Source organism: Centruroides vittatus, unplaced genomic scaffold, assembly GCF_030686945.1.
Source record: "Centruroides vittatus isolate TY-2023 unplaced genomic scaffold, ASM3068694v2 contig_359, whole genome shotgun sequence".
NCBI lineage: Eukaryota > Metazoa > Arthropoda > Arachnida > Scorpiones > Buthidae > Centruroides > Centruroides vittatus.
In genome coordinates, this window is record NW_027122182.1 from 1,926,072 (window position 1) to 1,938,480 (window position 12,409).

The 12,409-nt window shown below is 29.4% G+C and overlaps 1 protein-coding gene across 1 annotated transcript in view; it reads right to left on the reverse strand.

Annotated features, from left to right (window-relative positions):
* LOC136974956 (uncharacterized) overlaps nt 1–12,409 on the reverse strand; it is a 29,377-nt gene that overhangs the window by 3,780 nt on the left and 13,188 nt on the right. The window contains exons 15-17 of the mRNA XM_067269953.1: nt 5,097–5,221; nt 4,335–4,467; nt 36–259 (exon numbers count right to left, since the gene is read on the reverse strand). Coding sequence (XP_067126054.1) covers nt 36–259; nt 4,335–4,467; nt 5,097–5,221 — 482 coding nt within the window. The remainder of the gene's footprint in view (nt 1–35; nt 260–4,334; nt 4,468–5,096; nt 5,222–12,409) is intronic.

The following is a 12,409-nucleotide window of genomic DNA, read 5'->3' on the forward strand; positions in this document are numbered from 1 at the left end:
TATTTAACGAAAACAACTTAAAAATCGAAGCTTACTGTCTGCGTAAGCGGGAGGGAGAAGTCTTTGAAAGCACGTAAACGTTTTCCCCCACGTAGGATGTTCTAAATTATTACAGCTTCCATCAAAGGATCTAAATTTGTCTTCCTCGCATTGGACGTCGTATTGAGAACTGCACTGTTGTGCCGCTTCCTGAGCTTCTCTACCCACTAACGGTATCTTTGGCAATCCGTAAATAATTTGCTTCCTAGATAAATGATAACTGAAAAGACAAACCACCTTTACAAAAAGAAAAAACACTTTAAATAAACAAAAACTTGTAAAACTGACATTGACCCGAAAACATAGATTCTGATAGGGAATAAAAAGGAGAATTTATCCTGTTTATCTAAGTACTTGTATAGGTTGATTTATTTGTCTAAACGTCTCTCGGTAGCATAAATCATAACTAATAACTACTTTTATACCTTTATTCATCATTTCTGGACGTTTATATAACGTACGATAAACGTTATTTAATACTATCAACGAGAATTTTCACTTTTCTAACTTGCGGTACAAGTAACTTTATGCTTGGTTGTGTATTTATTTGTTTTTTTTTTTTTTTTAAAGTCCTTTTAACTTAAATCAATTAAATTTAATTGCTTTAACTCTTTAAAAAAAACTAGAAACTTTTCGTTGTTTTATTATAAAAACGAGCACTCAGTGAGAAAAATCATACTCCTGTGTAAATTTATATGGTTCTCATGACTTTCGGTTGATCTCTTCTGCCTTTTTATATTACTTTTCGCTCTGTTTCATAGACAAAGAATGTGTGAATTTTAAGAAGTTTCCACTTTAAAAGTGATATTTTTTAAAAATAAATTCTTAACAGCGCGTTATACGAATCTTATCACTAACGGAAGCTGAAACTGAAAGAGGTTGAGAGGAAGAGAGAATCGTAGTGACGAAAGTTCATACCTAAAACCATACATTTTACTGTAAAAAAAAAAAAAATGAATATATTAATAATTCGCTTGAAAAAATTCTCAAGTTGTAACAGAAATGTATTTAGTAAAATGATTTACAAATCGGTAACAGGAAAAAAGATTTAAAAAATCGATTAGTTTTTGTACGTCGTGGTGCTTGTTTTAACCTTAAGCCACAAGGACAAATGTTTGAAAAGTTTGCAGATACAAACGTTTAATTTAAAAAGAATTAAGATTTAATTGCTTAAGTTGGAGTTTTTAAGGAGAAAACCAAAGCAGTAAAGTCATAAATAAAGCAATTAAAATATGTCTGATCTGTAAGATCACATTCAGGTTTAATGCCCCTTTAGGTATTCTGCTATGATTTTTTTTCTTTCTTTCTTTTTTACATAAAAGATGAACAACTCGAAGCTTGCTCATTAATTTATACATAAAACTAAAAAATAAATGTGCACGATTAAAGTTCAGCATGCGATAAATGAATTAGGCCTATAATGAATCTTGTTCTTTTTGCACAGCATAGAGTAAGAACAATTGAATAGTGTTAATTGTTCTTACTTCTGTGCTATATCTTAGCACTTTTATTAGATTGAAGTCTAAAGTTTTAGTCTATGTTACTGTGTATTTACACTATAATTCATTTTATACCTTCATAAAGGGAGGAAGAAGCAAGGCTGGCATCTCTGTTAAGAGCCATTAAAGCTAAGTTACTAAAACAAGTTCTGCTATAAATAAAAGCTGTAAAGGATAAGAATAAAACGAAAAATTAACGATTTTACAGCTAATTTTATCGTCCAGTCATTCATACCATTAAATTTTTCTTCTTGTATGCAATCACCAGAGTCTAAACAGTTCTGGTGATTTGTATAATAATTGTAATGTATATTTTCTTTCATTTTTTTCCAAGTTTAGAAGTTGGAAAAAATCAGGATTCTCGAAGATTCTAACCAGTTTTCGATCCGGCTGACCTGTATTCTTATTAGGTCGATATCTCTACCATCGTTTGATGTTGTTATTTCTGTAGTAAGACATATCAATAAACTTATTTCGAGTTTAGTTATATAATAAAGGAAGTTGGACACGCATTGCATATAAAATTCACATGATCTTTCTCAAATTTGTATACTAATAAAAAAATAAATAAATAAACCACACCCTTAAATATAATTACATTATGTTTCTTTTCTTCTTAACCTATCCTTAATGCTGGATAAGGTCTATTTATCAGTGTACTGTACATGTACTACTGTTATGTAAAATATGTAATTTCTTGTAACCCCACCTTGTAAGGATCAAAAATGATCTTATAAATTGCATATTTCCTGATTGTAGAAAGAGGGAAATGTTCTGTATTTATTTATTTATATATATATATAATGACTTGAAGGATATAAAAACTACTACATAACATTTTGAAGTGAAGAAAATTAAATTTTAATGCTGTACTAAGCTAAATTGATGATAAAATATGGTAATTTTTTAAATATATTTTATCATTTTTGCAAATTCATGATATTATAAACACTTTGTTTAAATGTTTTTCATGTATTTTAATGTATGTTACTTGTCTGTATGTAAAATCATTTTAGAAACTGTCATTAATTAATATTAATATCAATGATGTGTCTTTAATTGAGATAAAACTACAGATATAAACACTTTTTTTTAAATTTATTCATAGTTAAATTATTTATAATTGATTAAAATCAGTTTAATAGATATAAAATAAAGTGTCAGATGCCAAAAAACTAGTATTTCTTTCTTAAATTAAATGTTAAAACAGTTTAATTGTTTAACTTTACAATATTAATTATAAAAATAATTATGTAGTAGTAAGTAAAGCACACTTTACAGATAAAAGTTGAAGGTTTTCAACTAAGTAGATCAATATCATGCCAGTCTGCTCTTATCCAAGTCTATCACCAACTGTATCTCAAGGTCTTGCAGAATTTCAAATAGATTTTTTTTAAAATTACTTTATCAAAAAATATAAAACCATAGAATTTATAGTATTTCACAGAAAACTATTACCTCTTAAGACAAATAATGTTTTTCTGGCTACTGTATGTAACTAAATTTAATTAGTAAGTCACACAATACAGTTACATGAAGTATACTGTAGATGTATAGAACAGGAATTTAATCTTATATAATTAGATAAAACAACTTGAAAATAAAGAGAAATTCTTAGAATCATACTGATTAAACCTAAATTAAAGGTAGGTCAAGTTTTTCCCCTTAGAGAATACTCAATGTGGAGTCACAATTGTTCAATACTTTTCAAGTAAGTTAAACAATGTAACTATCATAAATAATCTGCAACAAAGAAGCAAGGTTTGACATGTGAATGAACATTTAATTAAATCTCTAGCATCTATAAAATTAGATAGATAAGTTAATTTAATAAAACTGCCCTCCCTCCCTTTATTTTTAATATTCAAATTAACAAAATAGGTCAGGATATAATAACAGTTAATATTTAAAAAATATAATTTGTTATTTTTTATATATTTATTTGCACGGTTAATAACAATAAACTACAATTTAATCATATTTAATAACACGTTTGAAAAAATTATACGCTCATATGGTACTGTATGCTTAAAAACTTGTTGACCTTCTACTATATAAATGCTTACAGGTTAAGTAGTTCTAAACAAATATTGTGAGTTATATACATATATATATATATAGAATAATAAATGAATAGAATAATCTTAATTTAATTATGTCAAGATGAAGTTTGCACAGTTAAGTTTAAATGTAGTTAAATAAATTTTTTGGGTTATAAAATGATGTTAAAACTTCAAATAAAACTGGCCAGGTTTTGTGTTTTTACATTTTTAATTCATTTATAAATTGGTATTTCTTAATGTAAGGTCAGGGAACTTTGAAGATTTGATAATTGTTTAATGGTAAATGCTCATTTAAAATTTAAAAATACATCATTTTTATCCATTGATACGCTCTCCTGGTTCTAAGCCCTGAATTTATGACTATAAGCACATCATTCTCTAGTTTTATATAAATAAAACTGTCATTTAGATTCGTAGAAACGTTATTAAAATATAAAATAATTTAGAACAGATGCAGAATGTAAGATCCATATTATGATTTTTTTTTAACATCATAAACGCGAGCGTATGTAATTTTTAATATATGATCGCTCAAGCATTATATCAATTAATGCAATTAAAACTTTAAGAAAAAATATTAATCGTCTTTCACACATAGTTAAATAACTTAAAACCGATGTAAACCATTGTTCTGTCATCGCGAATACAGAGTTTATAGAGCGTTTCTATTTTTAAAAATTTGTTATACAAATTAACGTGAATAATTTTTAAGGTTAAATATATAAAATCTTACCTATTGGCTAACTCCTCTGTGGCTCCTTCGAACAGTTCTCGAACTCTTTCCAAGCTAACAGCTCTAGGATACGTCATTGTAAATCTCTGATGTCTGGCAACAGCAGGATGCAAACTCGGATTGACGACTCTGCCTTAAATATACAAATAATAAACCAAGTTAAATTAATTTATTATAATGAATTCGCGTGTTTTGCTATCAACACTTTAATTGATTGTTTAAGTACAATAATTACTATTGATTAATTATAATTAACCACAAATTAACAATTTAAATGACAGTTTCTCAATTATAAAACACGTTGTAATTATAATTACTTTAAAAAAATAATAATAATAATAAAATAAAACAAGATTTAATGAAGAAAATTTAATGAAGTTTTGCTAATTTAAACGTTTACCCGATTAATTATTTCATAAACTGTTTCAAAATAGTTACGTGACTTTAAAAAAAATGGCTGCCTTATGACAAGATAACGAGCAATGGAAAGAACAGAAAAAAAAATCGAAAACACGGGTTTTTTTATGTTTAAACTTGTTCATTTTTTTTTGTTTCTTCGTTGATCATTAACTTATCATGTGCCATCACAGACCAGCAGATACAGTGACCGATTGCAATACAAGTAAACAACAAATGAATTGTAGCATCGTTAATTAGTCGTATCTGCATAGAGTTTGTTTCTTAATTACCCTTATCCTTTTTTAAAGAAAAGATCAACAACCGAATAGGACAAAAGTAGACACAGGATATATTTTTCCTTACCTTGCGTTGTTAGAGTTTTCTCATGCTGTCTCTTGTGAAGAATTTTCTGTTTCGCTCTAATAAAAGCCCTATTCATCGCCGTCCGGGATATGAAGGGCACAGTATTTGAATCGAAATTATAGAAACTGGATGTAAATTGTGCATCCACATTCACGTAATTAAGTAAGGTTAACAGAAAACACAAGGGAAATATCACCCATCTAAAATTAGAGAAATGACAAGAGGAGGATCAAGGTCGGGATCGATTAGATAGAAATTTATCCATCTCTTTACTCACCTGAAGATCTTACTATCGGGTGATTTCATATTTTATCCATATATCCGCACAATACTTGTAAATGGTAATGTGAGCATTTGTAAATGAGGTTAGATGCTTATATAGTCGGTTAACGGTAAAGGGATGTGGGCAGACATTTTTGATACAACACACAAGGCGATTGGTTAACGGCACCGTTTCTGCGATTGCGTGAACTACTTTTGGTGGCTGTATTAAACGTTTTGCTGTATCACTTCCCTCTTCATGCACTTACAAGATAATCGCTCATCCGTAACTGAAGAAAAGTACAAAATCTTCAGATTGAAAAAAAAAGAAAATAATGGCGACCCCGAGGGAATTTTTCAAGGTTCGATGTGTCCAATACGATCTTATTTAAAAATAATTTCATTTTTCGAGTAAAATTATAACTTAAATTATTACACCCCGATTAATAAATGTATTTAAATATATATTTAAAAGATAATTAATGCATTAACTTATATACATTTTGCGCGTGGGTATAAACTAATTATTACCAATTTATTCAGTGGCGCTTAATAGACCCAAACAAATTTGAATTAGGGGGCCTCACAAGGGCGTCGCCAGAGAGGGGGCAGAGGGGGGCAGAGGTGCAGTTGCCCCTCCCTAGACATGCGAAAAAAATTATTTAAATGCTAAGTCATTTATTGTCCGATTTATAATTCCCGCGCGAAAAACCCAAGAAGATTATGTTTTAATTAAAATAATCTTCTTAAGCTTCTTAAAATTTATGAATCGTTTTTATTTTACCTACATACAATTTATATCCTCTATCAATTTATATCATCTTGCCTCCCCTGGCCCATTGGCTGGCGACGCCCTTGGGGCCTCATGTACAATTGGTTTGACTTCAAACATTTTTCTTCGGGAGAATTTTTGGGGAAATCTTCCGGTTTTTCTTTAACACAACCTCTGGTGGGTTAAATCCTGCGTTACACTAGGGTCACCAGATATGGCCCAAATTTAAATTTCGATACTCTTACTACAATAATGAATTTATAAAAGATTGGTTTGGGGCTCCCTGTTGGTGAAGGTCCCACGAAATTTCCCTTATTATTTGAATTTTCAAAATACGTCTTTTTTTTTTTTATTCAACCAATAAAAAAGCAAACAATTGTAAATTTCTCACGCTAAAATAGTCTACGTAATCCACTAAAATAAACGCCTTTTGTCTTATTATGTTAAGGTAACGCCTACTTACCTCAATAATTTAATTACAATAAATAATACTATTTACTTCTTATAGAAACAATCAGAAAAAAGAAAAATTTGTAATTGTGATGAATTTAACACACAGGGCTTAATTATTCTATTCCTTTCACATAATATGTTAATTGACTCGAACTTTATGCCTTTCTATGATAAATTTTAATACACGACACATTGTTTTTTAGGAAATAAACAAAATATTTGAACTAGTAAAAGTTTTTTAAACAGTATTAAATGGTAAATTATACAGGTTTTATATATTTTTCTCCAAATTATTTATGTAAAGTAATATACAAAAATAAACACTAGTAACAACTGTTCATTTGTACCAGAACACGTGATCGTCTAGCGTTAATAAAATTGTTGTAATTATAAATAATTTGTTAATTAAAAGGTAACACCACTTATTCGCTTTATTTTACTTCTTCTTATCTATATAAAATGCGTTCATTATAACAATTTTTTTAAATGTAATTCTATCGAGGTAATTTTTATGGGCTTATTATATCTGATATTACTGTATAACTTACTAAACAATAATAACAACAATACAATAATTAAAATTTAAAGATAACCCCGAAAGGTATAAGTATTAATTGACATTTCTTATCATTGTGAATCTAAGTCGTTACAACAGTTAGAAGATTGTAGACCTTCTTCACTAACCTAATTGCTCCAGTGTAATTCTTATCTATATCTAATTGAATAAAAGTTTAATAAACTGCTTATTTCTTCGAAAAAATTTAATAAATAACAAATGTAATTCGCAATAGGAAGAGATTTACTTCAATGTTTTACACAGTTTTCTAAAGATTTATTTCCCAGTCAGATTTAAAATTGAGTTTTTAATTAATTCCTGCCATAAAATGTGGGATTTTATAGCAGAAGATCGTGTTTTTGCGTGTTTAAATCCGAAATAAACATTTATTCACAATGTCAAATGAAATTTACGACATTAAAAACTTCATGCCAAATAGATAATTTTGGTTTTTCTTCTGTTTTATCAAGTGAATCCAGATTTGTTCTATTTACAGTTTAAAATTTTGAAAATTTTTTTATATAAAAACTAATAAAACGTGTGGTTATTGAAGTTATATATAACAAACTACAGTTATTAAGGTCTTGGCGCGTATATGACACGTAATTTCAACTTGCTTTTTCCTGTTAGATAAGCCTTCAAAAATAGTTTAATTTTTTATCTAAAATTACAGTGAATCTTCGGAATTTGTTTTCGCAAGTTTATTTTTTAAATGTAAAACTTTATATATATATTTTTCAGCTTCAATAACTGCTGATTCAAATAATGGGTACATTGCACTGAAGATCTTTATATTTGTTAAATCAGCATGAGCGTGTCTTGTAATCAGATATCCAAAACATAATGTGTAATTTACAAATCTTTTGTTGTTGATGATTAAATTGTTGTAATTGAGCCCTTTCCACAATGTTCAAAACTTTTTAACTAGCGCAGGAAGAATCTATGAATGTGTGCCATATTTTAACGTAAGGCTCAGTGGCGTGTGGGCCCAGGTGAATTTCAGTTAAGGGGTCCCACGTACAGTGTGGACTTCAGACATTTTTCTTCTTAGAGGAAATATTTTCTTGTAGAAACTTGGTTTAGGACCCAGTGTTGGTGGATCCTCCCTTTTTGCTCATAGGATAATGCACCACAGACGTTATCCATTATCCTCGGTGGGCACACGTATTCCCATCGAGTAACGCGAGGCACACGCAGCTAGTTGTATGCCTATATATATATATTATAATAATAGTAGGAAGCAATGTTTATTCTTATTTCCATATTTTTAAGATAATAAGGTGCTGAATATCAAGTTCAGTTCGGTACAGATACGATCGGTATGTAAAAAACAGGTTTATGAATTGACAAGTATTGATAACCGATGAATAATTGTTTAAGAAAAATTTGAATAACGACATTAAAAAGTCAGCAAGAACATAACTTTATGGGTGTATTTTCCTTTGTTCTCCTAGAGAAGAATTGGGCCAGAAGTTCGTTATTGATTTATCTTCGTGTGCAAGGTACTAGGTGGAGCCTAAAAACGAAAGTGGATTCGTCCGGCTCGATTGTAGAGATTTTTCTCTCCCTTCTTCGTAGAGTAAGTAGGGCAGAAGAAGACCTCTCGAATAAAAACATGGCGTACCTGGTGCTAGTCGTATAGAAAAAAAATCTTCGTTTTATTACCTCGCTCGGCTATTAGCAGAAGGCTATAACTATTTTCATGTTGGCGTTATTTTTAAATAGATTTACGGGGGACCGGGCAAAATATTTTCTTATAAAAGACTCCCTATTGATGAGGCCACTGGTACAGTATCAAAGTCTTTCGGTGTTAAAATAATTGAATGTAATACTCCAATGTGTTTATTTTGTATTACTATTTCAAACGATACTATTCTAATTTGGTATTTAACCTACATTACTTTGAACGTTCAAAAATTATATATAAAAAATTCATTAACCTATTTAAAGGAGTTTTTTCTCCAAATTTTTTCCCAAAATTGGACTTTTCTGCCTTTCTTTAATAAGGATTGGAATCAAAGGATCGGTATAATTAAGATGATAGGTTTGGCAGAATAATGTTTAAGTGCGATTTGCATGAGGGAATATCTTCCAGGAACGTTAACATTTCCAGTTTTAATGGTGCAAGGCATCTAATAAAAAGTTGCAAATTGTATTACGCAAACAAGTGTCAATAATAGTAGAATAAATAGAAAAAAAACAAGAAGAAAAAAATCATCATTTAAACAATGACTAACCTTGGAGACATTTTCGGTTCTAATTTCTCTTTTTACGCCTCGGCATGCATTCAACAGCGTGGAAAATGTAAGTAGATAGTTAACTACCTGGGTAATTTAATTCATATTTATCACTTTTGTTTTTTTATCAGTTTTGTTTACAGTTCAAACACATGATAGATGATGTATGTTGCTTTCGGACGGATTGATGGATAGCAATCAGTCGTAGCATCTTCCTGATAAAAAACTGGATATAACGATTGTAGTCACGTTAAATTATTATTAAGATTTACTTAGTCAACGCGAAATGAAAGATTGTATCAAGTTTTTAATGATTTTTCTTACAGAAAATGAATGACTCGTTACATTAAATCATTGAATTAGTGTGAAACGGGAAAAGTCAACGTTTTTGAATCCAACACTGTACTCGGGGCCCCCTAATTCAAATTTGTCAGGGCCCCACGCGTTACTGAATAAATTGTATATATTTTTGAATATGTTGGATAATGAATAAAAAGAGGGTTTTTTATTACGGAATAACTATTCAGTCATTGCAATTACCACTGGAGCATGAAATCTTTTGTTGGAATTCTTAAAATAATATCGTAAATGTAATTGAAACTACCATCATAAAAATCTTTAGACATTTATATAAGTACTTCTCATTAGGTCTATGACCATAAATTGTATGTATGTTGGTATATAAAGACGACTACATTGTTGAATTGAGAAGGGCAGGGCCGAATGCATGGTTCAATAGTTTCAAACTACAACCTTAACATTTTTATGCTTTCTAAAAGTGAATGACTTGTAAAAATGACTCGAATGTAATGTTTATCTGTAAGAGAGTTTCTAAATTAGGACAAAATATTTCTTAATAACTTTAATCGCTGGTAAATGTATATAAAGATGGTCTAAAAGAAGATATAAGCTTAAGGGTATTAAAATAATAATCGCTTTCGAAATATGCTACTGTATAATCTTCTCTATAACCGGTTCTATTAACTATTAAATATGCTTTAGTTTGCAGCACGAATTCATAATAATAACAGTTATTCATTTCTCTAAAATTATTTACGATCAATCATTGTTATGTTAAGAAAAATGGCTGACAATGGAAGAGGTTTTCGTTTGTAAATAAGATTTATCAGTTAATGAACTCGTTATATTTCATAATTTAAAGTGAAAATTAACATTAAAAACGGCGTTAAAACTTAGAGAAAGAAGCTTAAGAATATCGGTCATTGAGTATTTCCGCATCAACAGAGGAAGGAGAGTTCTGGGACGTGCTATTGTCTTGCCGACTTAATTAACAATGTTCATTGTTATGATACTTGTAAGTAGGGTCATTACTGCAATCGAGATTTAACAATGAAAATCGTTTAGATTGATAATAGATAAATGACATTATATATTTATTGTTATTTCAGTAGCTGGAAGCGTTTTTTAAAAGACTTCATCCAGAAAATTGTGATTGCTTGCCCTCTTCATTATAGCGAATAAAATACGGTTTTAGTGAATGGTTCCGAATTTGAATAAAGAAAAATTCGGACACCCCTTTCGACCGATTTTGTCTGTATTATCCAGCTGGGCAATGGAGCAAAACTAACGTTAACCGTGACCTCGATTTATTGCCTTCTATCAATCCCTCTCGATAGCTTCAGAGCGAATCCTCGACTTTACTTTCCATCTTTTGTTTTTTCATTTTGCCATTAGTTAAATTGGAAAATGCAATAGTTTAACTCGATTATCTCAGTATTTAAATATTACAGAAGGTACAAAAGAATTTACAATATCGGTCATTGACATTAAGATAAGTTGTTAAATGTGATAAAATTTCTTTTACGAAGAAAAACACGTGTATCATCTCATAACTACAGGATGATAATGGTAACAGAGCATGTAACTAAATAATTTCTACTCGTAAAATTTATAAATAATTTTAAATATTCATTAAAAAGATATTTTAATTTCTTTCAAGAGGAAGTTTTAACGTTAAAAATTCCTTGTTTATAACGTGGAAATTCAACTATTCAATCACATTTTTCTTCTTCTTTCTCCTCCTTTTCTTCTTTAATGGTTTTCAATCGATTTTGTTCACCGAAAACTACTTTTAATTAGCGTAAAAACAGAAATTTATTTCTTTTTTTGACCTGATTTTCACACACAGCAAACGTGACAAATAGTAAATCGCGTGTCATGAGACATTTAAATAAACTTGGTTGAGTTGATATATATATATATATATATATATTTTCTTGTTTTCATTTATTTTTCTTTCACGTAAGTAACTTCTCTCTTTTAGACTCATCTCTGAACCATTAAAACTATAGAAAAAAAACATAAAGGCTGAATTATTGCATGCCAAATTCGAACTAATAACGATTGGAGTGTTGAACTACAAGAGGTTACAAGGGGTTATAAATCACTTTTCTTTTCAAATTTATTATTTAAATTGTAACATTTATATGGAGCCATCTAATTCAAATTTGCCTGTTGATCCAGGCCTATTGCATTTTTGTTGGGCCTTTAAGGAAGGAATTTTTTACCACAAAATTTTTTTACCACAAAAAGTTTTTTAACCACAAAATTTTTTACCACAAAATTTTTTACCACAAAATTTTTTTTACCACAAAATTTTTTTTACCACAAAATTTTTTAACCAAAATTTTAAAGCATTAGAAGTTAGATTTTCATATACTTATAATTAGAAATAAAGAAATATTTCTATTGTGTCGGGGATAACTATTGATGTCAAGGATCGGTGCATTCGGTACAGGAGATTAACAGAATTTTTCCCTATTAAAAACAGCGAGAACAAAGGAGGAACTGCCTTAAGTTAAATTTTGTTTAAAGTCAAAATAATATGGATGAAACGATATTGTTCTAATCTGTGACAATTCCTCTCCGCGCCATCGATTTTCTAGAGTTTTCTTTTGAATGACACCAATAAAGATTTCATCTCGATCAAAAGCCATATTGAATTTATCTATCTAATTTTGTGGGGGTCGATTTTCTTAATGAATCACCGTATACCTGGATTATTTCTTTCCAT